Source organism: Apodemus sylvaticus, chromosome 5 (assembly GCF_947179515.1).
Source record: "Apodemus sylvaticus chromosome 5, mApoSyl1.1, whole genome shotgun sequence".
NCBI classification, from domain to species: domain Eukaryota; kingdom Metazoa; phylum Chordata; class Mammalia; order Rodentia; family Muridae; genus Apodemus; species Apodemus sylvaticus.
This window is the reverse complement of record NC_067476.1, coordinates 5,540,512-5,566,887: the sequence shown is the minus strand read 5'-3', so window position 1 is coordinate 5,566,887 and position 26,376 is coordinate 5,540,512. Positions and strand designations below refer to the sequence as shown.

The 26,376-nt window shown below is 46.8% G+C and overlaps 2 protein-coding genes and 1 non-coding gene across 3 annotated transcripts; 2 read left to right on the top strand and 1 right to left on the bottom strand.

Annotated features, from left to right (window-relative positions):
- Positions 1–3,214: 3,214 nt before the first annotated feature.
- LOC127684101 (von Ebner gland protein 1-like) lies at positions 3,215–6,889 on the bottom strand. Its single transcript, XM_052181073.1, has 6 exons — positions 6,803–6,889; positions 6,221–6,357; positions 5,042–5,112; positions 4,080–4,193; positions 3,442–3,543; positions 3,215–3,240 (listed from the first exon to the last, which is right to left on the bottom strand). The coding sequence occupies exons 1-6, from the start codon at positions 6,887–6,889 to the stop codon at positions 3,215–3,217; spliced, it is 537 nt and encodes a 178-aa protein (XP_052037033.1).
- Positions 6,890–17,987: 11,098 nt separating this feature from the next.
- On the top strand, positions 17,988–18,151 carry LOC127686579 (U1 spliceosomal RNA). Its single transcript, XR_007978186.1, has one exon. It is a non-coding gene; the product is annotated as a U1 spliceosomal RNA (small nuclear RNA).
- A 4,009-nt stretch (positions 18,152–22,160) lies between these two features.
- LOC127684100 (von Ebner gland protein 1-like) lies at positions 22,161–25,829 on the top strand. The gene is made up of 6 exons (XM_052181072.1): positions 22,161–22,247; positions 22,693–22,829; positions 23,933–24,003; positions 24,854–24,964; positions 25,501–25,602; positions 25,804–25,829. Exons 1-6 carry the CDS (start codon positions 22,161–22,163, stop codon positions 25,827–25,829), a joined length of 534 nt encoding a protein of 177 aa, XP_052037032.1.
- The last annotated feature ends 547 nt before the right edge of the window (positions 25,830–26,376 follow it).

The following is a 26,376-nucleotide window of genomic DNA, read 5'->3' as shown; positions in this document are numbered from 1 at the left end:
TGAACCTGACCCTATTACCTAATGTATAAACAGCTCTACAGCCACAGGATAAATTATGTTAATGAAACTTTGCCCCCTCCCTGTGTATTCCATGTCTACTGGAGAGTAGAAGATAAAGATTGGTTCATAGCTATGACTAATACATTCTCTGGGTTAATGTGAGGATTTTTACCAAACAGACACAGCTGGTCCTATGAAAGCCTAGGATATATGATATGGTCAGAGAGAAGAGTTCCCAGATCAGAAGCCATCCTAAAGCATGCCTTCTGGGTCTCACTACCCTGCATATACTTGGCATGCAGCCTGGACCTTAGTTTTGTTCCAAGAAAGGTCAACAATGTGTAAAATGAGAATTTCTTTGAACAGTTCATGTGTTTCTGGAGTTCATCTTGCATGTGCCTTGCCTTGCAAAGTGAAAGTTCTAAACAACACTTTTGAATAAAGACAAAAGCTGAGGAGAAAAAAAAAACAAAATAACAAAAACAAAAAAAAAAAAAACAAAAAAAAAAAACAGGGACTGCAGCCTGCACTGTCAGAGTGGGCCTCCCAAAGCCATTCCTCAACCTCTGTATGCTCTCCAAAGGGAAGGCAGACACTGTGCTGCCCCCTTGTGGGCTGCTTGGTGTCCTGTCCTTCAATGCAGACATCAGCAAGAAGGCAAGGCAAGGCAGCTCACTGACATTCAGCTGTGACAGATGAGGGCTGTCATCTCCTCAAAACTGGCAGGAGTTATCAGAGGCCATTGTGTTGCTTTCTTGGTCCTTTGATCAGGGGGAACAACTGCATGGTCTCCATATATGTTCTGTGCTCCTAGTTTCCATGCCTCTGTTTTATCCTGTTGAGTAACGCAGGAGGCATGACCTGCCTACTCTCACTGCACAAAGAACCCCACCACAGGGATACTGCGGGTTGATCTGCATCATTTTCTTTACGTGAAGTTGAATGGACTATGCTTGGATAATTATCCATCCTGACTGTCATTTGAATGTGAGGAAGTTTTGTCCCTAGGGAGAATGCTTTCAGAAGAGGAACTACCTAGCCTCAAACCCAGAACCTAAGCAACCAGCACCCAGATCCCTCCCAACACAGGGTTATACATTCAGCTCAGGCTGAAGCTAGTCAGTTTACACTGAACTGCCAATAAAGGAGGCTTGCCTATCTTCCTTGTGATTCCTTGCTTAGCTTCAGTTACTGTTCTAACAGACCCTAGCACCAAGTATCGCTGTACATATCCTGTACACAGCAGAGCTGCCTGGAGACGATTGATGTATTTCTTGGCTGCATTACCTCCAAAATGAGTGATGTTTAAAATTGAAAGAATAAAAGTAAAACTGTGGGGTATGTTGAGGGTTTCCTCTATTCAGAAACAGTCCCAGTGTCACCCACTATACAAACTGTAACTTATCCATTCAATAGAATAATGTTCAGCCATAAAAAGAAATGAAGTTCTTGCTATTGTGACCAGAAGGGAGGGAAGAGCTGGGATGCAGAGAGGGAGAAGAATGGAGGGGTCCACATGAGGTGAGTTTGGTTTCTCAGAAAGTAAAGCGGAGGTAAGACAAAGAGTCCTGAAGATGTCTTGGTCAATGTTCTTCTTTGGTTGAAATGAACATTATCCTCACTATGAACAGGAACCATCACAGCTGATCCCGGAAGAAATATTGGGAAGAAGCTGATGATTCTCCATGAGTCTGCCTCAGTTCTGGTCATTCGTAACCTGTGAGATGGATCCCAGTGTTGAGTGCTGACAACGTTCCATGCCCCTTTCTAAATACATGGGTTGAATGAGGGCATAGATGAGGCAGGACTGACCCCACTAGTCTACAGGCTGAATAGGAAAGACAGATTCAGGGTCTCAGGACAAGAAGACTCCAGAGTAGAAAGTGGATGGGTTGAAATAGCTGGGTTACACAAGTCAACCAGGTGCATTTGAAGAAAGGTCTGTGCTCTGAACACCACTGATCACCAACTGAATGGTGATCTTCTGAGGGTCTTCAGGAGGTGGGAGGTGTATAATGAGACCTGTAAAGGTTTGGAACATGCATGTGGCATGTATCGGCACTTCACAAAACCACTTTGCAACCTGCTTATCTTAGAGGAATCTATGGCATGATGGGACCCTCATTGGTCTTCTGTTATGGAAGTCTTACATGTAGAAGGCTCTGTTTGGCAGAGTTCATTAAGAATCTCTTATCTCTTGCATATTGCCAACTTCGAGGTTGGTCTTGCGTCCAGTCAACTCCTCTACAGAACCAAGCCCAGAAAAAAGTCAGGATATAAGGCCAAACCAACTCCTCGGGGAGAGGATCCAGACAAGTACCCTCAACCCACCACATACAAACAAACATACAGAGACACAAGGGATGATAAAGGTCTTTATGGAGAAGCTGGTAAAGGGAGACAGAGGGAAATGATGGGCAAAGCCAGAAGGGACAGTGAAGGAGCTCCTTCTGTGTCCTGTGCTCTGCAGTGGGTCTGGGCAGAGTGGAGCAATGCTTTCGGGCAGGCCTGGAACAAGGCAATCCTTGCTGTGGAAAGGAAGAGAGTCAGAGAATTAAAAAAAAAATCATGAGAGGAAAATGTTAGGATGAGAAGGGCTCCATTCACCAGATCTAAACAGAGGACACAGGTCATTCTCCCCTACCCCACTCCTGAGCTGAGTTCCCACCCACAATTCTCCATGCCCATGTGTGAAGAGGGGACAGGAGACTTCAGAGCAACAGCATGGCAAAAGGAAGACAAGGATGCTGTTGGTCTCAGATTTTGACGTGGGCAAATCTGTAAACATCTCTCAAGCATCACAGACAAAGGAAGTAAGAAAGGCTGCTGCACCCCAGGCATGACTACCACCTGCTTTAAGTCAATCCATGTCATCATGGAGCCAATGTGGTGACTGAGGGGAGGGACAGGCAGAAGAGGAAATTCCCTTCTGCAGAGTTGAGCAGGGAATTCATGAAGAGGGGCATTCTCCCAGGTGCAGGCCAACTGCAGAGTATCAACAAGGGCCAAACTGTGACGTTCAGGAAACCATACCAAGGAAGGACACATGAACAAAATATACAGAGATAGAATATGTTCCAGTACCAGAGGCCATACCTGTCTGCACAGGTAGTAAGGGGCTCTATCCCCAGGGTTAGAACACAGGGTGTCTAGAAACCCTGTTGTCTCCAGGACCAGAATTTCCTCAAGGGTGCCCACAAACTGGTCACTTACCCTAGTCGCTTCCCAGAGGGCAGGTTTCTGTCCAACAAAAAGAAAAAATGAAAGGAAAATAGTGATTCAGACACCCAGGGAATTCAGGTAGAAACCCAAAGCCCCTCCATCAGCCAGGATCTCCCCCACCCCTACAGGACAGAGCGGGATGAGAGGCAGGCCGTTGTCCTAGGCGACTGGCTGCCTTCCATGCATGGGGCCCGGAGAACATGGCAAGTTGATTCCTACCGCTCTGCTTGGGGATGAAGATGTTATCAGGGTTGAGGCCTCCAGCTCTTACTGCATTCTGAAAATCTTCCAGGGCCTCCTGGTTGATTTCAGGGTCTCTGCCTATAGGTGAAGGAAGTGGAATTATGGACACAGGTGAGGGAGCTGATAGAGTTTATTTCCCAACACAAGAGATTTAGCAACATTGGGGTGAAGAAGGAGACATGGCTGCCCTGTGAAGACTTGACCCAGAGGTGTGCATGTGAGAGAAGAGCCCAGGTGGGAAAGGAAGACCAGCAAACCGTGTGCATCCTTATATAAGATCTGACCTAGGAGACACAGAGGCACTGTTCCTGAGTTCATCCTAGGACAGGTGAGAGCAGTGTGACCAGTTTCAGTCTGGGGATAAGTCGCCATTGGCTGAGGGACCCAGGCTGTCTCCCTGCTCATTCTGGACAAGTATTCAGCCAAGGGAGAGCTTAGGAGGCTCTAAGGCCTTCATCTCCAGGAAAACGCACACTGGCCACAGCTGTGAAGGAGGTTGCACATCATATGCTGCCTCTTGTTTCTATACCCATCCTTCTTATAGCTGGAAGACAACAGCAGCAAGGTCCCCCTACCCCGCGAGCCCTGTCCCATTTCACAACAATGTGACTCACCCAGGAGTTTTGCCACTCGGATACGATGTTTGAACACTTTGCCCTCATAGTAGAAGATGTAGTGGTCCTCCACTGCAGATGGGATGATGAAGAGGAGGACACGCATGCCCACATCTGCAGAGGAACAGGGATGCACATTCTGAACAAGTCCCTGAACCCTCAACAAGGATCCAAGGGCAGACAGGAGCTGAATCTCTCTCAGTTGCTCAGGGTTCCTCATAACCCCCAAAGCCTCGGGTGCAAGGATCCTTCATTTCCATAGAAAGCACACACTTGACAGATGGCCATGTCCCCCACATGTGTCATAGAGAAGGGTCTGCCTCTAGAGCCAAATGTAGCCCATTTCTCACCCCCTCCATGACCTCAGCCATTGACAATGGGTCATCTCTGTACTGTATTGGATATATTTATGTTAGCTTCACACAAGATGGAGTCATCCAAGAGCAAGCTTGTAGAGAATTTTCTTAATTAGTGATTAATGGGGGAGGGCCCAGATGCCTGTGAGCGGGCCACCTCTGTAAGAAAGTAGGTTAGGCAAGCCTTGAAGAGCAAGCCAGCAATCAGCACTCCTCATGGCCTCTGCATCAGCTCCCATCTCCCAGGATTCTTTGAGTTCCTGCCCTGACTTCCTTTCATCAGGAACAGCGATTAGGAAATGTTAACAAAAGAGACCCTCTCCTCAACTTGCTTTTTCTCATGGAGTTGCACGGGAGCAACAGTAACCCTCCCTAAGACAAGAGAGTCAGTTCTCTAGGGACAAATCTGACACATCCACTGCAGAGTTCAATGTCAGGTCTTCCCATCTGTAAGGAAAACTGCCTCCCAGAGGTGATCATAGGTATTGATCATGGTTAATTGAAGGAGGGGATGTTTCTTAGGCCATGGGGCAGCCTGGGATGGCCACACTGGCCTCAAAGGAGACATGAGAGGTTGGGTGCAGTCATCACAGGTCAAAGACTCACGGGCTGTGTATTTGCCAGGTTCATCTGTCTTCTCTAGGAGAGTGGTTATCTCCTGGCACCGTCCTGCAATCCTGAAAGACAGAAGGTCTGTGAGACACACTGCCCTGCCATATACCTCCCCTGCTGACAGCACCCAAACCAAGGTCTGCACTTTCCTCTTTCCAAGGTGGCCAAGGGAGTACAGGCTTCACACAGTCCTATATGTTACCAGCAGGCCGCCTGAGTCACATGTCCTGACTCTCACAGCGGCCCCAATTCTGGGTTAGGCCACCACTCTGACAGCCTCTTGTCCACTCCCTCAGAGGCCTGGCCTACTTGATCTGTAAATATCATCTCAAGCAAAGCCCTCCCTTCCTAACCTCCATGCTATGTGGCTCTTGTGGCTTCCATCTGTCTCTGGAGCTATATGGAGACCAGCCCCACAATCACCATCACCTGAATAAAAGAAGTGGCTTCAGTGGCTAGGATTGGGGAAAAGAACAAAGGACAAACTCCAAGATAACTACCACGTCAGGAACTGCCCAAGGCCAGATCCCACAGAGACTGGGCAGAGATCTAATGCTGTTCAGGAACCGCTGAGGTGACAGGCCCCACGTGGTGAGATAAGGAACAAAGATAGAAGCCACAGGGATAAGGAGTCACACAGGTGTGAGACCACACAGGTGAGAGTCTACACAGGTGATAGGTCACAGAAGGGAGTGGTCACAGAGGTGACAGAGCACACAAATATGAGGTCACATGGTTGATAGAGCACACTGGTGGGAATAGTCTGGGATTTCAAAACTGTCTATGCAGAGCCTGATAACCTTTCTCCCTGGGTCCTAAGCACATTCTTGGTCACTCTGAAACTTGGTCTCTGCCTCTGACCCAACAGAAATTTACATTGCAGGAAGAACAAGGGCAGACTGTGTGCTCACTTTGGGTCTAAGAGTGAAACCGTTCCCCAAACCTGAGTTTCTGAGAAAGGATCAGAGTAGAAAGTTGGTGGCCTCTTGCAACTGAGACATTTTCTTTGGACTCACAACCATCCCATGGCCCCTGTAAGCTGAGGCACCAAGTGGTACTGCTGCACACAAAGCATCAGGCACCGGGTGTTCTGGGAGCTCACTAGGGCCTCAGCTCAGTCCTCATAGCTCCTGTGTGGGGAAAGCAAATGCCAGGAAGCTGGCACACACTCACAGGACAGTGAACTTCACTTCCAGGTTGCCCCCTTCCAGGGTCTTGATGTTCATGGGAGTCACAGGCACAGACCCAAGCCTCTTGTCAGGAATCTCCTTGTCCCATGCTGTAGCTTTCAAATACCATGTTCCTGACACCTGGAGAAGGTAGCTGGCTATCAGGACTACGGTACACATGAGGGAATGCCTCTAGTCCACACCCCCACCTCCACCTTGTACCCCATGCTCTGAACATGTGAAGTGTTTCCAAAGCAATCATTCTACCAACCCACTGAGTAAGCCAGCAGTACCAGGGCCACATCTGTGTGCTCTCCAACCTTTGCAGGCAAGACACTATCACAGACCCCTGCACTCCCAGAGAACAGTGAAGAATACAGAAGTCCTATCCCCTCCAGCTCTGTGCTCCCAGAACCAGCTAAGCAGACTCCTTGTGCTGTGTCTGACATTTCTTCAGAGTCGTTGTTCAAGCCTGACTCTAAAACAACGTCTCTTTAGATGGAGAAGGAATGGGGCCTTCAACCAGGAACCTCAGCCCCCTATCTGCCATAGAGCCACCTGAAGCCCCTGCCCATCTCAGCCTCACATTCTGGGTCTCATCCACGGTGGGGAAGGCCTGGCCCTGCAGGGCAGCCAAGAGGCTGAGGCCGAAGGTCAGGAGCAGGGCCTTCATCTCCAGAGTCTGTGCTCACGGGTGTGCAGTGGGTCACTTGGCAGACTGAAGATGCTCTTCTGGGGCCTGGCTCAGATGCCCTTTATACTGCTCAGCTCAGCTCGGGGTCCCCAGGGAATTTGGCAAGGTGTGCTCACCAGTCCCTTCCTGGTCATTCATGCTGGCCCGTTCTGCAGTGGAGCAGATAAATGTCATCATTGTTGGAAGCTGTTAGAGAACACCCTTAGCCCAGAAGATGATGGGTCAGGGTTACTGCCCCCAGGATCTGGCTTGCAGATTTCCCCTGGCAGGAAGGTGAGTTAAAGGTGCAGCCACCCATGTCAGGAGCCCCTGAGGGTGAGTACCGCAGACGTGAGCTTCTCCTGTCCACACTGTGTGGTCATCCAGCTGGCAGGCATGCTCCGTGACACAGAGGAGGACACTGGAGCCAGAGAGTCTTGTGCTCCATTCTCGGGGACCTTCCTCAGTCCCAGTGCACGTCACTGAACCTGGCCATTCATCTTGGAAAAAGAGGAGTCTCTGTATATGGGAGCCCTCTGTGTGGCTGCCAAAATGTGTGCTGAAACTGTGTCCCCTTCCTCAGCAAGATGTTCACTAGCACCTGCCCATATGGAGAGTGAGGATGGGTCAGACATAGAAAGCAAGCAAGAAGGGCTGTGTGAGCACATGTGCACACAGGCTCTCGTGTACACACAATCTGCAATGGGGCAGAGGCAGAAGTCTGGCCTGGAGAGATGGCTCAGCAGTTAAGGGACCTTGCTGCTCTTGCAGATCACCTAGGTTCAGTTCATAGCACCCATATTGTAGCTCAGAACCACGTGTATCTCCAGGTTCATGGGAACTGATGCTCTTTTCTGGCCCCCACAGCAACTCACACAGGCTGACAGTGGGTCCAAGGCACACAGATTTTTGTCTCTGAAGCCAGAAGTTCAGGGGTCTGTTTCTTCTGGAGTGATGTGTGCTCTCTGCTTGATATAGGAAGGAGTCTGAGAAATACTTTTATAGGACTCTAATTTATCACAGTTTATAATTTACTATCCGTATCTCTACCATCCTCCATATCTCTGTCATAGTCTGGCTAGATGTGTTTTGGCATGTTTGCTCTGGTTTTGACCCTTTGGTTGATGTAAAACATCTCTAGTTCACTTCTGTGCTTTTATGCTCAGCCTTGGTTCAGGAATTCAGGATAAATCCCTTCCTAGGATGGATTGTCCTTGTTGCTATTCATTTTATTTTGTTTTTCAATTTTTCCTTATTTTAAAATTCAAGTGCTTCACAGCTGACCAGAATACTGGCACTGAGTCTGAAGGCAGAGGCAGAAACTTTCCTGATAGAAAGAAGACAAGTTGATAGGGAAAGGAAAAGTAAGCAGACAATATGACCCTCTCCTAAACAAAATACCAGACACAAGCAACTTGTGTTTGACTTACTAGTTATCTATAAATTATACAACAACCCAGAATAACCTGGGAAGTCTCACTTTGGTAATTACCTAGATCCAGTTGACTTGTGGCCTTATCTGTGGATTGTTTCAATTGTTATTTTGTCAGACCACTGTGGGCAGCATTTTTCCATAGTCTGAACCCTGAAGTATTGGTGAAGAAATCTCACTGAGGGCTAAGCAAGAGGCAACACAGGTGCATTCATTTCTCTTTGCTCTTGACTGTGGATGTAATTTCACTGGACTGCCTTGACTCCCCTCACTAATAGACTGTGATCTAGGATTGTAAGCCAAATAACCCCTCGAGCCCTCTTTTTTTTTCTTTATTTTTGTTCTTTTCTTTTGTTTTGTTTTTCTCAACATTATCTACAATGAAATTTTCCTATCTGAAGTTGAGTTTTATCAGGATATTTTATCACAGCAACAGAAATGAAACCAGGCCGATTTTTATCTCCTGGTTTCTGACAGTCACTCAGTGGTGTTTGGTCCTGTGAGTTTAGGCTAAGCATCATGGCAGTGGGAGCTTGTGGTAGAAGAGGCTTTCTATCTCCTGAGAACAAGAATCAGAGAACTGAGAAAGAATTAGATCTCATCCTCAAGGACACTTTCTGATAGTCTACTTCTTTTACTTGGGCCCCATCTCCTAAGGCTTCCATAACTTCAGATAGTGTCAGCACCAGGGGACCAAGAATATACCACATGAACCTGTAGAATATACTTCATATTCAAATCTCTGAACCCCAAAGATCCATGAGTATCTCATAATAAAAATGTATTCAGGATTCTTGATATTTATAATTGTTGGAGCATTCTTCAAAATAAGTATTGCCAAATTCATTGGCAAACTCAAGGAGTAGCCTATAGCTTTACTATAAAAGTAAAACAGGCCATAGAGTTGGCTCAGCAGTTAAAAGCACTGACTGCTCTTCCAGAGGCTCTGAGTTCAATTCCCAGCAACCACATGGTGCCTCACCACCATCTGTAATGAGATCTGATGCCCTCTTCTGAAATAACTACAGTGTACTTACATATAATAAATAAATAAATCTTTTTTTAAAAGCAAAACAGAAAATGGCATACTGTTAAGATATAATAATATAGATATTTTAGAGACATCCCCATTCCCAAAGGGTCATAAAAAGGTAGCATAGTGTGCTGGCTGGTTTTGTGTGTCAACTTGACGCAGGCTGGAGTTATCACAGAGAAAGGAGCTTCAGTTGGGGAAGTGCTTCCATGAGATCCATCTGTGGGGCGTTTTCTCAATTAGTGATCAAGGGGGAAGAGCCCCTTGTGGGTGGTACCATCCCTGGGCTGGTATTCTTGGGTTCTATAAGAGAGCAGGCTGAGTAAGCCAGGGGAAGCAAGCCAGTAAGAAACATCCCTCCATGGCCTCTGCATCAGCTCCTGCTTCCTGACCTGCTTGAGTTCCAGTCCTGACTTCCTTTGGTGATGAACTGCTGTGTGGAAGTAAGATGAATAAACCCTTTCCTCCCCAACTTGCTTTTTGGTTGTGATGTTTGTGCAAGAATAGAAACCCTGACTAAGACACATGGGAATCAAAGCAAGACTGAAACCCAGATGGAAAATCATTAAATCCTATATCTATGTCCAGCTCTTGGGTCACACAGGATGGTCATGGGAGCTCAGATAAGCTTAGACAAATGGACCACTAAGATGTTGGCAGATCTACCCTAGCTTGGGCATACTTCTCCTGGGCTTTTATCAACATTTTTTGTTCCCTATATCTACAAATCCCCAGGGTAAGCAATTCTTCATCAGCACTATACTCATAGATATGCTTTTTGGGGATGCTTGAAGGAATCCTGAGCCTACTGTTCTTTTCTGTCTTCCCAGACTTCCTTGGAAAACTGGGTACAAGCCTCCATTTCACTGGGATTATACATGCCTGCAAAATCCTCATTGCATGGCAGTTACTGGTCCTTCCAACAAAGACAGCAGATAGGCCTTTGAGTAACTGAGGGAAATGGATCTGGGAAAACAAACTTCAGAGGCAGGTCTATCAAGTGAAGGGAATTCTTTCAAATGAATTCACTCTTTTGTGCCCTTGACCCTAAAGTAAATGGGGGTCTCACTGGTTCTTGCAATGCCAAGGCATGTTTCCCATGCTCTCAATTAAAACTATTTGGCTTCTTTTCAATGGCTATGATTTCTTCAAAAACTATGAGTGTATTAGCGTAACTTTCCATGACGTTCTACGACTAAACTGCATTTTTTTCAAGTCTTTCCACTCTGCTTTTTTCTCATGATTCTCTCTGTGAACCTGACCAAAGAAGCCATCAATAGCCATGCCATGGCATCAATTCTGGGTTTCCTTGAAATTTTCTCTGCTAGATTAATTAGTCCTTCACAGTTACTCCAGCCTTTCCCAAAGACCTGGGGCATGAGTAAAGGTCAAACAAATTCTCTCCCACAGTGTAACATACAGTACCTCAAACCCAGTTCCCAATAAAGTTGCCATTTTCATAAGTGCAGTCTTTGCTGTTAGTCTTACTATAACCATTTTCACAAGAACAATCATGCTTTGTTCATAGAATTCTAGTGTTTCTCTAACCATAATCTCCAAATTTGTCCATATTTCTCCTACAAACTAAGTCCAAAAACTTCTGAGCCACACTGTCATGTAGTTACACCAATAATTCCTCTTCTGTTATGACTTAAAAAAAATACTTAGTATAAATTGTGTATATACGGATGAACACATTCATGACATGGAGTACTTGTGGAGGTCAGAGGAAAACTTGTAGGAGTTCACTCCTTATGCCATGTGGACTCCAGTGACCCAACGTAGCTTGCCAGCCTCAGTGGCAGAGACCTTTACCTGCTGAGCCATTCCACTAGCCTGTGGTCTACACAACCTAAAGGGAGTTAATGTACATATGGCTTCTAGTTTCAGAGTTTTCAGTCCATCATGTTGGAGGGTGGGGCAAAATGGTCTAGTTGGACTTGAAGAGATGCTGAGAGATTCATTCTTAGCTTCTCCTTTTTCAGAACTGTTCCATGGGGATCCAGGGATGAGAGATAGAGCATCTTCTCTCATGGTGTTCTCCTAACCTTAGTTAATCCTGTTTGGGATCCCTTAAAGACATGTCCAGAGTCATGTTTTACTAATGTCCTAGGCTCTTCTCCATCTAATCAAGTCTAAAGTCAGGATTCACAATCACCCTATACCTACCTGATGAGTTATGAAAATATCTTCCAAAGTGGCTTGTAGAGTCCTTGCCCAATGTCAAGTGACTGTGTGGAGTCATCTACCAACCCACTACAGGGGTCCTCTATGGTTCAGGGAACAGAAGGCCTCCCAGGTATCTGCTGAGCTCTAGAAACAATGATAGAAAGTTCTGGTGTCCTATGGCTCACAGAAAAGCTGTGCTTATTGTCCAAACTTGTAGACTTCCTGAGTAATCTTGGTACCCTACAGGCTAAGCCAGTATTGAAGGCTCAGAGCCAGTTCCTAAGCTTCGATTCCTCTCAGGATGGTCAACTCAAAGCTAGCGTGACACGGATATGAGTCTGGCTCTCAAATGATGCAGAAACTGAATAGTTGGATGATACCCACATCCCCATAGAAGAGCCAAGCTCGTGGAAGCCAGCATGGCATGGCTATAATATTGGCTCTCCACAGCTATAGATAACTGTATAGTAGAGACTTACTTCCCTGTAGAAGGGCCAAGCCATCTAAAGCCAGAATGTCATAGATCTGGGTCTGCCTCTCATTAAAAGCACTATACAAGTTGTTTGGGAGAAGAACTTCCACAGTGTGATGACTGTGTCTTTTGCTGAGGTTTGAAAGGTCAGTTGCTACAGCTTTAAAGATGTATCCTATTGCCTGCCATGGCTCCTTCTTCCTCAGGCTGAGTCATCAGTGATCCTGCCATGGTCCAGCAGATGGTGCATGGCCATGCTGAACTCCACATGTCCCCTGACTCCTCACTATCCTGCACCTCCCTCTTCCTGACATCCACATCACTCTAACTGGTCCTTGTCATGCTACATCTTTCCTCTGGCACATAGCCTCCATTTGGTACTTGCCTTACAAACTTAGCCCATGACCTGAACTTCAGATCTAGGGGCTGTAATCTAGATATTGGGCCAGTTTTCATGGTGTCATGCGGGTTCTGGATACTTCCTATCTCTAGGATTCACTAGGTGGGCTTCTCTCCTGGGATTCTCAGAAATCCCCTAAAATTATTTATAATGTAAATATATGCTGTTGAACATAATATACACAACACTTCCTGTGCTCTATTGTACAAATTACTAAGCAGTCTAAAATTTCAACAGTTGGAAGTCAAGGTTTTCAATGTGTCCTGGACGATGCGACAAGCAGCCTTCCCATGAACATTTTGGCTTATGGTGAATCACTTGGTGGGTTGTCACAACTCAGGGCTCACAAAACCAGAAGAAAGGAGAGAGATGGTTTTAAAACATGGGGCAATTTAGACCCCTGGGCACGGGGTGTGGTGGGGTGAAGCTATAGGAGAGTGGGGACCTCAACCATGCTCAATACCTGGAAGCCTCTTCAGAATAAGGACATGGGTCCTGCGGTGGAAGGCTTCAGGCAGGAGATCTACATGGCAGGATCTGTCAAGGCTCAAAGGAAAACCTGCTCTTCTCTGTGCTGAGCAATGGTGAATTGCAGGTCTGGTTAGCCTCTTGGGTGGGTCACCTCACTCACTGTTTTCAGTCTTGCATTCCTTTGTCTCTTGGAAAAGGGATCAAGGATGTCAGGCAATGAGGCACTTCAATAGCCATATTCTTTAATCTCTTCCTCTTCCATAGGGTTATCTAGGCAACCAATGACAGAACTGACACATTTACAAAGCTTTCCCCACAGATAGCTTCCTGGTGTTCATCTGGGGACAGGCTCAGGTAGCAAGATGCTCAATGTAGATGGGCCTCCTTCTTATTATTCATGGTCTGGAGGACCCTCTTTGGCCATTTCCAGCCCCCACAGAACAGTTGCATATGTGTAAAAGTAGAGGCCAGATGGGAAGAGACCTGGGTCAGGCTTGACTAAGGCTCAGTTTCCCAGGAGATATCCTTGAGAGGTTCCATGTTGCTCCTTCCCAGCCTCCCTCCCTTTGCTTCTTCTTCTCTTTACTACAGTGTCTCCCTGGTTATAACATTTTGGAGTGGGGTGCTTATTAAGCTAGAACTCTAGCAAACAAGAAAAGAGAGAACTGTGTGTGCTTCTAAGTGAAGTCAATTTTTCCATTGGTTTGCAGGGCTTGGATGTCTAAAGAGTCACATTGACCCCATTGGGGATTCTGGCTAAGGTATTCAGCCTTCTGGAACAGAATGTTGAGTGTCTGGGACATCTCAACATGAGGATTCCAGGGTGAGGCTGGCCCAGCTTTCCCCAGACCACATCCATGTTCATTACTTGGCTCCTAGGTGAAGTAACCTCCAGACATCTTCCCACTTGTATGATATTTAGTGACACATGACAGAAACCATCCTATAAAATGTCCTATGTTGAGATTAGCCATAGTCTGGGAGGAAGTGGAGGAGAAAGAGCAGGAAAGCAAATGTAGCCTTTCCCTAGACATGGCTACCTCTGCTCTGGACTCTAGACACACACTCAGCTTTGGAGCCCATCCCCCCAGCCATCTGCAAACCAATCCAGTGAAGTCTGAACAAATTTACTGAGCTTCGCCCAGGAAAGATGAGGGTTCTAGGTTCTGGTCCTGATCTGCCCACATAGCAGTGCCTCTTGGGACAGGAAGTAAAAGCTTTAATAGTATGGGGGTGATGTGGGGAATTGGGTGGGACTGGTCCTGCCTCTGAGTTACCTGAAGACTAGGCAGCTGGGCCTTTCCTGACTCAGGAAATCAATTGTGCCAGACAATGTGTTGGAGATGACTGAGGGCTGCAGATGTTGTGCCCAGATCTCTAATCCCCCTGCCCCCAAAAAACCACCAGGAACCACAACTCCGATCAAGTACATGAGAGTCCATAATCAAGCTCAAGCTTGAGCCACAAAACTTCATAATGCAGCAGGGTAAGAGAGCGGCCCCGAGGTTCAGAGGAAGCTGGCAGGGGTTATAAAGGAAAAATCCACAAGAGCTGGCCTTACGTGAGAGGGTTAAGGAGTATTGGCCTTTAAGCTAATCAGTTTATAGCACCTAGTTAAACCACAGGAGGGTCCATACATCAAAACAACACATCTTGACCTGGGAATGACTTATATTTTCTTAGCCTACTCCATTATCAGCTAACTGCAGCTATAGTCTGTTTTGTAACTGCCAGGGACATTTCCTGATTTTTCTCAGACCTCAAGAGTAGGGGCCGTGCCTCTCTAAGGGCAAGTTAACGTAGAATGAAGTCTTGAAAACAAAATGGAGTTTATTCTGCTATTTTAATTCCTTTAAAAAAATAAGGGAGAGACACACAGAGTTGACATGACTGTCAGACACATTCTCAGGACCCTGAACTCCTCTGAGAGGAGTTCAAACAGGAAACTGGACACGTAAAAGAGACCCTGACACAGAATGTCTAAGGGACTGGAGGAGTTGACGGACCCTGTGAAGTAGACTGGCAGCTGCTCATGTTCAACCTGATCTCAGCTCTGTGTCGTCATGTGGCAACCGCAGATCTAAGGACAGCCTTAGGTCATCCTTAAGCTAGGTCTCTGAAGTCCATTTGAGGCTTCCTGGGGTTTGGGGAGGGATTGTGTCTGAGAAGGAAGAAAGGGTCTTTACCCTAGGATTGGAATGACTTGTCCTCAGTAATTTACGATTTCTTGTTTAAAGCCTGTCCTGTCAGCCACTGTATATGTGTGTGTGTGATGGTGGGGGAGACTGTCCTCAGCCCCCTCATAATGAATCTCTGATGCTCTCCTGCCCTCTGTTGCCTTGGCACACTAGTTTTTCAAAAGCCATTAATGTAACCTATGAAGGGACTGGAGATAGGGCTGCAGAGATGGTCAGCAGTTAGGAGCACTTGTTGATCTTCCAGAGGCCCTGGGTTTGAGTCCCAGCATCCATATGGCAGTTCCTAAGTACGTGTAATACCAGTTCCAGGAGAGCACGCTTTTTAGCTCTCCTTCGGCATCAGGCATGCATGTAGCTGCACATATACACATGCAGGCTATCCTAAACATAAGATAAAAATAAACAAACTTTAAAAAGGATGCCTAGACAAAGGACACTGTCGATAGGACAAAACGGCAACCTACAGATTGGGAAAAGATCTTTACCAATCCTACATTCGAAAGAAGGCTAATATCCAATATATACAAAGAACTCAAGAAGTTAGGTTTCAGAGAACCAAATAACCCTATTTAAAAATGGGGTATAGAGCTAAACAAAGAATTCTCAACTGAGGAATACCGGATAGCTGAGAAATACCTAAAGAAATGTTCAACATCCTTGATCATCAGGGAAATGCAAATCAAAGCAACCCTGAGATTCCACCTCACACCAGTCAGAATGGCCAAGATCAAAAACTCGGGGGACAGCAATTGCTGGAGAGGAGATGGGGAAAGAGGAACACTCCACCATTGCTGGTGGGATTGCAAGCTGGTAAAACCACTCTGGAAATCAGTTTGGCAGTTCCTCAGAAAATTGGACATAGTACTACCTGAGGACCCAGCTATATGACTCCTGGGCATATACCCAGAAGATGCTCCAACATGTAATAAGGACACATGCTCCACTATGTTCATAGCAGCCCTATTTATAATAGCCAGAAGCTGGAAAGAACCCAGATGTCCTTCAACAGAGGAATGGATAGAGTAATTGTGGTATATCTACACAATGGTGTACTATTATTCAACTATTAAAAACAATGAATTCATGAAATTCTTAGGCAAATGGATGGAACTAGAAAGTGTCATCCTGAGTGAGGTAACCCAATCACAAAATAACACACATGATATGCACTAATATCCACTGATAAGTGGATATTAGCCCAAAAGCTCAGAATACCCAAGATACAACTCACAGACCACATGAAAATCAAGAAGAAGGAAGACCGAAGTGTGGATACTTTGATCATTATTGGAAAGTGGATCAAAATACCCATGGCTCACAGCCATCCAATAGAATGAGCATAGGGTCCCCAGTGGAGCAGCTAGAGAAAGGACCCAAGGAGCTGAAGAAGTTTGCAGCTCTGCAGGAGGAACAATAATATGTACCAACTAGTATCCTCAGAGACTAAACCACCAACCAAAGGGTACACATGGAGGGACCCATGACTCCAGCTTCATATATAGCAGAGGATGACCATTTCAGACATTAGTGAGAGAAGAGGCCATTGTTGCTGTGAAGGCGCTATTCTCCAGAATAGGGAAATGCAAGTCAGTAAATTGGGGAGGGGGAATGAGCAAGGGGGTGGGGATTTCTGGAGGGGTAATGCAGAAAGGGGATACCATTTGAAATGTAAATAAAGCAAATATCTAATAAAAATAAAAAACTAACAAACAAAAGAATGCCTAGATCTCCAATAAACAGGATAACATGGATAGATAAACTTTTTTTCTATTGTCTTACTTAAACTTGCTTCCCTCTTTGAAACTCCTTCCCTATGACTAAGGAGAAGTCTTTGATTCCTGCTTCCTACAGAAATGACATTAGACCGTTTCCTGTAGGTAGAACAGAATTGCTTTATCCTTTGTTTTGTTGTGGGGTTCAAATTCATTTCTCATTGCTGGTTAAGAGAATTAAGGAAGGATGCACCTTCCAGCACAAACGTCATTGTAAGTTCTGCCAGGAACTAAGAAGTGTGACCATTCGATTTCATGACATTCCATAAGCCTGAGGCTGTACAGTGAGGCCCAGCATCTGTGGGGCTGAATACCAGGTGTTCTGCCACAAGGGATGATGGGAACGCTCCTGAAAGCTGAGACTGCATAGTAAAGATGGGTATATTCTGATGTGACTGTTGGCTTTGCCTTCATTGTTACCTACAAACCAACACCACAGAGACAGATGGCTATAGTAAATGCTATAAAATCAAGTGAGAAATGGACTCCTTGCTTGTGTGTAATAGGCCCATATGGAAGTGTGGAGTCTGTGGGAGAGGGCAGAACCTGGGGTTCTAGGTCTGTATCCTCAGTGCAGCAAGTTCAGAGACGAAGGACTCTGATCAACAAGCATCACACTGTCTGCCTTAGGGCTCTGAAGACATGCCAGTCTTTCATGTCAATCTGTGGTGGGCTTCGACTTCTCTTCAAAAGGCGCTGTACCCTGGGTCTCCTCTTCTCTCACTCACCTTCTCACAGATTTTGTCCACTCACTCCTCATTTCTCTAGCTCTTTCAAAATCATATGAAGAAAATTCTTCATGCACTCTGTCACATGTCACAGACTGGCTTGTTCCAGTCTCTGCCTTCTTCCCTTGTCTCAGTCCCAGAGCCTATCAAGACTAGTCAGTTCACCCAACAGATCTACCAGGAAGGGCTGCCCCTCCCCTTCTATAGTCAGGGATACTATTTTCACTCCTCAAGAGACTGGCCCCTGCTGTGCTAGCTAGTTTTATGTCAACTTGACACAAGCTTGAGTCACTGGAGAGAAGGGAGCCTCATTGAGAAAATGCCTCCACAAGATCAGCTGTAGCCAAGTCTGTAGGGCATTTTCCTATTTAGTTGTCAATGGGAGAGTGCCTAGCCCACAAACAAATGAAAAAAATAGACCGAATATTTACCTGATTGGGGAAATGCCATGATCATGAAGGTGGTTTTCCCAGGGATAATCTTATCCCTTACCCAGATGAAGTGACCCCTGTGATTTCTCCAATTATGCCTTGGAAAACTCAACTGCATAATTTGAGGGAGTGGGTGAGAGCATAGTTTTATATATATATACATACATATATGGATCCCCCACCAAACCCAAGGCTACATCTGATAACCAGAACTTAGTAACATCACTCACTGAAGATAACCGGAAACAGTCCTTGAACCCCATGACCCCCATTGGACAGTAATATAAGCAGAGACCAAGAACAAGGCTCATGTAGAGAAATGGCCACCTTGTAGCTTGTAGCTGGAGAATCTACCACAGGATCCTGACACTTGAATCAGGTGAGACTAGATCTCACCTTCAGCCGTCATGTCACATGGGACAGCAGCCCTGGGAAGATATGTGAAGGACCATAGTTAGGAATTTGGAGTGTGAATGTGTGTGATGGCCATCAGCATAATAAAATATAACTGGTTACACTATGCATATCTACCTTCATGCTCTGAATAGTGGGAGACTACATTTATGTTCTTCTGGGGGTGAAAAGAAAAACAGGTTGAACAAGAGACGTGGAATAAAGCAGCAAGTAGCACTCTTCCATAGCCTCTGGATCAGCTCCTGACTCCATCAGTGATGAACAGATATGACATGTAAGCCAAGCAAACTCTTTCCTAACCAAGTTACTTTTGATCCCCATGTTTCATTACAATAGTAAGCCTAACTAAGACAGAAATTAGCACCAAGATTGTGGGATGTTGCTGTCACAGACCTGACCATGGGTTTTTGGGAGGGGTATGGAAAGACGTCAGTACTTTGGACTAGAACTGGTGAGCAGTTCTGTAGGAATTTGGAAGATAAGAATGTGGAAAACAGTGCAGACAATGGAGGCCTGGTTTGTGACAGTTCAGAGGGAGTGAAAACAAAGACTCTACCAGGACATTTGTGTGAAGAACCTGTAGTATAGCTGAAAAAATATGCTGTGACTAAGAACAAAGCAGCAGCATTGAAGTAAAGTCTTCTGGGAAGTACTTCCTCAAGGCCAGCACGCAGAGGCTGTGGTCCAGAGGCTGCCCAGGTTGAACCTCATGTTGGGAGCCAAACTTAGTAGTCTAAGAGTTATCCAGGTGATACTGCTTTTTCAGGCATGAAGGGGTCACAGAGAGCAGCTGAGGCTTGGTACTATGTGGCAGGGTTGGAGTCCCTGAAGAGAACCCAGGTTTAGTGGTTTGAACAAGTTTGGCTCAGGGAAAGCTATACCTCCGTAACTTTGGAGTAGGTGTGTCCTAGCTTCCTGGAAGGGAATTTTCTGTTTGACTTGGGAACAAGAGGTGAAACTCTCAGCTCCTCCTGAGCCATGCCTGCCCGGATGCTGCCATGCTCCCGTCTTGATGAGATGGACTGAATCCAGACCCAATTAAATGTTGTCCTTATAAGATTTACCTTGGTCATGGTGTCTGTTCACAGCAGTAAAGTCCTAAAACACTAGGAGAGGCTATTGGTGAAAGTGTAGTCCCACTGCAACAGAAGACCCTACCATTTTGGAGATACCATGGGATGACCACCAAGAAGCGTTATCAATAGCGTAGAGCCAGACGGAGCCTAGAAAACACACTGTGCACGCTGCAGAGAGTGGGCACAGAAGACATGACCCACTTTGGAGGAGCCCAGAAGATCATGAGTGGATCCCAGACATTGGACATTGAGTTGTTTATACAACTGGAGTTTTGTTTTCACGTTGATCAGATTGTAACTGTGCCCTAGTTCTTCCTACTTGAAGTGAGAGCATTTAACTTATATTTTTTAAGAGCCCACAGCAGTTGATGCTGAATTTTAAAAGCATCTTTGACTTTGAATTTTTCTTTTTTTTTTTCTTTCGAGACAGGGTTTCTCTGTGTAGCCCTGGTTGTCCTGGAACTCACTCTGTAGACCAGGCTGGCCTCGAACTCAGAAATGTGCCTGCCTCTGCCTCCCAGAGTACTGGGATTACAGGCGTGAGCCACCACCGCCCAGCGCATTTTTCTTTTTTAAATAGGGTGGAGTCTAACATGTTTGAGAATGTAAAGACTGGGACTGTCTAAGTTCATTAAATGTTTTAAATTGCAATGTTTTATTGAAACATGATCTTGGGGATGAACAAGAAAGGAAAGGTTGTGGCTTAACAGCGATAAGTTTGTGTCAAGTTGACAAGGCGTCAGTTGTGCTAACTAGTTTTATGTCAACAGGACACAAGCCAAAGACACTAGAGAAAAGACTCAACTGAGTAAATGCCTCTAAAATAGCAGGCAGTAGGCAAGCCTGTAGGGCATTGTCTTAATTTGTAATTTATGAAAAAGCACCCAACTCATTGGGGTGAGGCTACATCTGGGCTAGAGGTGCTGGGTTGTGTAGAAAGCAGGATAAGTCAGTTATGTGAGATAAGCCAGTGAGCAGCACCTTTCCGTGTATCAGCTCCCACCTCCAAGCTCCTGCCACAGCTGAGCTCTAGCCCTGACTTCCTTCAGTGATGAGCACAATGATGTGGAAGTGTAAACCAACAACAAAACAAAACACCACTTTCCAATCCAAGATGCTTTCTTGTGGATTTTATCACAGCAGGGATAACTAGGAAACCTGTCCTCACAGCCTAAAGGCTATATACAATGTCCTTGGGACCTGTGCCAGCCTATGAAATTCATTAACACTAATTGTTGGTTTATGTGTGTATCTGTGACTCTGCAAAAAGTATATACAGAATATGTATGTCAGCGAAGGAAAAGGCCAGGAAAAAGAGTCATATGCCAGGAACCTGGATACACGTGGTTCTGAGCTACAATATGGGTGCCTATGCCTTCAGAATCAGTGCCAGTGTTCTGGTCAGCTGTGAAGCACTTGAACTTTAAAATAACAAAAATTTGAAAAGCAAAATAAAACAAATAGCAACAACGACAATTCATTCAAGGATGGATTTATCCAGAATTCCAGGCTGAGCATAAGAGCATGGAATTGACCTAGAGATGTTTACATCAACCAAAGTGTCAAAACCTGAGCAAACATGCCAAAACACATCTAGCCAGACTATGACAGAGATATGGAGGATGGTAGAGATACGGATAGTAAATTATAAACTGTGATAAATTAGAGTCCTATAAAAGTGTTTCTCAGCCTCCTTCCTATATCAAGCAGAGAGCACACATCACTCCAGAAGAAACAGACCCCTGAACTTCTGGCTTGAGAGACAAAAATCTGTGTGCCTTGGGCCCACTGTTAGCCTGCATGAGTCGGTGTGGGGGCCAGAAAAGAGCATCAGTTCCCATGAACCTGGAGGTACACGTGGTTCTGAGCTACAATATGGGTGCTATGAACGGAACCTAGGTGATCTGCAAGAGCAGCAAGGTCCCTTAACTGCTGAGCCATCTCTCCAGGCCAGACTTCTGCCTCTGCCCCATTGCAGATTGTGTGTACACGAGAGCCTGTGTGCACATGTGCTCACACAGCCCTTCTTGCTTGCTTTCTATGTCTGACCCATCCTCACTCTCCATATGGGCAGGTGCTAGTGAACATCTTGCTGAGGAAGGGGACACAGTTTCAGCACACATTTTGGTAGCCACACAGAGGGCTCCCATATACAGAGACTCCTCTTTTTCCAAGATGAATGGCCAGGTTCAGTGACGTACACTGGGACTGAGGAAGGTCCCTGAGAATGGACTTCAAGACTCTCTGGCTCCAGTGTCCTCCTCTGTGTCACGGAGCATGCCTGCCAGCTGGATGACCACACAGTGTGGACAGGAGAAGCTCACGTCTACTGTACTCACCCTCAGGGGCTCCTGACATGGGTGGCTGCACCTCTAACTCACCTTCCTGCCAGGGGAAATCTGCAAGCCAGATCCTGGGGGCAGTAACCCTGACCCATCATCTTCTGGGCTAAGGGTGTTCTCTAACAGCTTCCAACAATGATGACATTTATCTGCTCCACTGCAGAACTGGCCAGCATGAATGACCAGGAAGGGACTGGTGAGCACACCTTGCCAAATTCCCTGGGGACCCCGAGCTGAGCTGAGCAGTATAAAGGGCATCTGAGCCAGGCCCCAGAAGAGCATCTTCAGTCTGCCAAGTGACCCACTGCACACCCGTGAGCACAGACTCTGGAGATGAAGGCCCTGCTCCTGACCTTCGGCCTCAGCCTCCTGGCTGCCCTGCAGGGCCAGGCCTTCCCCACCGTGGATGAGACTCAGAATGTGAGGCTGAGATGGGCAGGGGCTTCAGGTGGCTCTATGGCAGATAGGGGGCTGAGGTTGCTGGTTGGAGACCCCATTCCTTCTCCATCTAAAGAGACATTGTTTTAGAGTCAGGCTTGAACACCGACTCTGAAGCAATGTCAGACACAGCACAAGGAGTCTGCTTAGCTGGTTCTGGGAGCACAGAGCTGGAGGGGATAGGACTTCTGTATTCTTCACTGTTCTCTGGGAGTGCAGGGGTCTGTGATAGTGTCTTGCCTGCAAAGGTTGGAGAGCACACAGATGTGGCCCTGGTACTGCTGGCTTACTCAGTGGGTTGGTAGAACGATTGCTTTGGAAACACTTCACATGTTCAGAGCATGGGGGCCAAGGTGGAGGTGGGGGTGTGGACTAGAGGCAGTCCCTCATGTGTACCGTAGTCCTGATAGCCAGCTACCTTCTCCAGGTGTCAGGAACATGGTATTTGAAAGCTACAGCATGGGACAAGGAGATTCCTGACAAGAGGCTTGGGTCTGTGCCTGTGACTCCCATGAACATCAAGACCCTGGAAGGAGGCAACCTGGAAGTGAAGTTCACTGTCCTGTGAGTGTGTACCAGCTTCCTGGCATTTGCTTTCCCCACACAGGAGCCATGGGGACTAAGCTGGGGCCCTAGTCAGCTCCCGGAACACCCGGTGCCTGATGCTTTGTGTGCAGCAGTACCACTTGGTGCCTCAGCTTACAGGGAACCATGGAAGGGCTTTTGGTCCAAAGAAAATATCTCAGTTGGAAGAGGCCACCAACTTTCAACTCTGATCCTTTCTCAGGGACTCAGGTTTGGGGAACGGTTTCACTCTTAGACCAAAAGTGAGCACACAGTCTGCCTTTGTTCTTCCTTCAATGTAAATTTCTGTTTGGGTCAGAGGCAGAGACCAAGTTTCAAAGTGACCAAGAATGTGCATAGGACCCAGGGAGAAAGGTTATCAGGCTCTGCATAGACAGTTTTGAAATCCCAGGCTATTCCCACCAGTGTGCTCTATCAACCATGTGACCTCATATCTGTGTGCTCTGTCACCTCTGTGACCACTCCCTTCTGTGACCTATCACCTGTGTAGACTCTCACCTGTGTGGTCTCACACCTGTGTGACTCCCCATCCCTGTGGCTTCTATCTTTGTTCCTTATCTCACCACGTGGGGCCTGTCACCTCAGCAGTTCCAGAACAACATGAGATCTCTGCCCAGTCTCCATGGGACCTGGCCTTGGGCAGTTCCTGACATGGCAGTTATCTTGGAGTTTGTCCTTTGTTCTTTTCCCCAATCCCAGCCACTGAAGCCACTTCTTTTAGTCAGGTGATGGCGATTGTGGGGCTGGTCTCCATATAGCTCCAGAGACAGATGGAAGCCACAAGAGCCACATAGCATGGAGGTTAGGAAGGGAGGGCTTTGCTTGAGATGATATTTACAGATCAAGTAGGCCAGGCCTCTGAGGGAGTGGACAAGACATTGTCAGAGTGGTGGCCTAAGCCAGAATTGGGGCCGCTGTGAGAGTCAGGACATGTGACTCAGGCGGCTTGCTGGTAACATATAGGACTGTGTAAAGCCTGTACTCCCTTGGCCACCTTAGAAAGTGCAGGCCTTGGTTTGGGTGCTGTCAGCAGGGGAGGTGTGTGGCAGGGCACTGTGTCTCACAGACCTTCTGTCTTTCAGGATTGCAGGACGGTGCCAGGAGATGACCACTCTCCTAAAGAAGACAGATGAACCTGGCAAATACACAGCCTGTGAGTCTTTGACCTGTGATGATGGCACCCAACCTCTCATGTCCCTTTTGAGGCCAGTGTGGCCATCCCAGGCTGCCCCATGGCCTAAGAAACATCCCCTCCTTTAATTAACCATGATCAATACCTATGATCACCTCTGGGAGGCAGTTTTCCTTACAGATGGGAAGACCTGACATTGAACTCTGCAGTGGATGTGGCAGATTTGTCCCTAGGAGAGAATTGACTCTCTTGTCTTAGGGAGGGTTACTGTTGCTCCCGTGCAACTCCATGAGAAAAAGCAAGTTGAGGAGAGGGTCTCTTTTGTTAACATTTCCTAATCGCTGTTCCTGATGAAAGGAAGTCAGGGCAGGAACTCAAAGAATCCTGGGAGATGGGAGCTGATGCAGAGGCCATGAGGAGTGCTGATTGTTGGCCTGCTCTTCAAGGCTTGCCTATCCTACTTCTTACAGAGGTGGCCCGCTCACAGGCATCTGGGCCCTCCCCCATTAATCACTAATTAAGAAAATTCTCTACAAGCTTGCTCTTGGATGACTCCATCTTGTGTGAAGCTAACATAAATATATCCAATACAATACAGAGATGACCCATTGTCAATGGCTGAGGTCATGGAGGGGGTGAGAAATGAGCTGCATTTGGCTCTAGAGGCAGACCCTTCTGTATGACACATGCGGGGGACATGGCCATCTGTCAAGTGTGTGCTTTCTATGGAAATGAAGGATCCTTGCACCCGACGCTTTGGGTGTTGTGGGGAACCCTGAGCAACTGAGAGAGATTCAGCTCCTGTCTGCCCTTGGATCCTTGTTGAGGGTTCAGGGACTTGTTCAGAATTTGCATCCCTGTTCCTCTGCAGATATGGGCACACATGTCCTCTTCATCATCCCATCTGCAGTGGAGGACCACTACATCTTCTACTATGAGGGCAAAATGCTCAAGCATCGTATCCGAATGGCAAAACTCCTGGGTGAGTCACATTGTTGTGAAATGGGACAGGGCTCTCGGGGTAGGGGACCTTGCTGCTGTTGTCTTCCAGCTGTAAGAAGGATGGGTATAGAAACAGGAGGCAGCATATGATGTGCAACCTCCTTCACAGCTGTGGCCAGTGTGCGTTTTCCTGGAGATGAAGGCCTTAGAGCCTCCTAAGCTCTCCCTTAAGCTGGGTGCTTGTCCAGAATGAGCAGGGAGACAGACTGGGTCCCTCAGCCAATGGTGACTTATCCCCAGACTGACATTGGTCACACTGCTCTCACCTGTCCTAGGATGAACTCAGGAACAGTGCCTCTGTGTCTCCTAGGTCAGATCTTATATAAGGATGCACACGGTTTGCTGGTCTTCCTTTCCCACCTGGGCTCTTCTCTCACATGCACACCTCTGGGTCAAGTCTTCACAGGGCAGCCATGTCTCCTTCTTCACCCTAATGTTGCTAAATCTCTTGTGTTGGGATATAAACTCTATCAGCTCCCTCACCTGTGTCCATAATCCCACTTCCTTCACCTATAGGCAGAGACCCTGAAATCAACCAGGAGGCCCTGGAAGATTTTCAGAATGCAGTAAGAGCTGGAGGCCTCAACCCTGATAACATCTTCATCCCCAACCAGAGCGGTAGGAATCAAGTTGCCATGTTCTCCGGGCCCCATGCATGGAAGGCAGCCAGTCGCCCAGGACAACGGCCTGCCTCTCATCCCGCTCTGTCCTGTAGGGGTGGGGGAGATCCTGGCTGATGGAGGGGCTTTGAATTTCTACCTGAACTCCCTGAGTGTCTGAATCACTATTTTCCTTTCATTTTTTCTTTTTGTTGGACAGAAACCTGCCCTCTGGGAAGCGATTAGGGTAAGTGACCAGTTTGTGGGAACCCTTGAGGAAATTCTGGTCCTAGAGACAGTAGGGTTTCTAGAGACCCTGTGTTCTAGCCCTGGGGATAGTACCAGGTATGGTCTCTGGTACTGGAACATATTCTATCTCTGTGTCTTTCGTTCATGTGTCATTTTTTGGTATCGTTTCCTGAACTTCACAGTTTGGCCCTTGCTGATACTCTGCAGTTGGCTTGCACCTGGGAGAATGCCCCTCTTCATGTATTCCCTGCTAAACTCTGCAGAAGAGAATTTCCTCCTCTGCCTGTCCCTCCCCTCAGTCACCATGTTGACTCCATGATGATATGGATTGCTTAAAGCACTACAGAGTAGTTTAGATATTGCCCAAGGCAAGTTGCACAAGTTGAGCAGAACCTGAGCCCAACAGCGTCCTTGTCTTCCTTTTGCCATGCTGTTTCCCTAAAGTCACCTGTCCCCTCTTCACACACGTGCATGGAGAACTGTGAGAACTCAGTGTGGGAGTGGGGTGGTGGAGAATGACCTTTGTCCTGTCTAGATCTGGTGA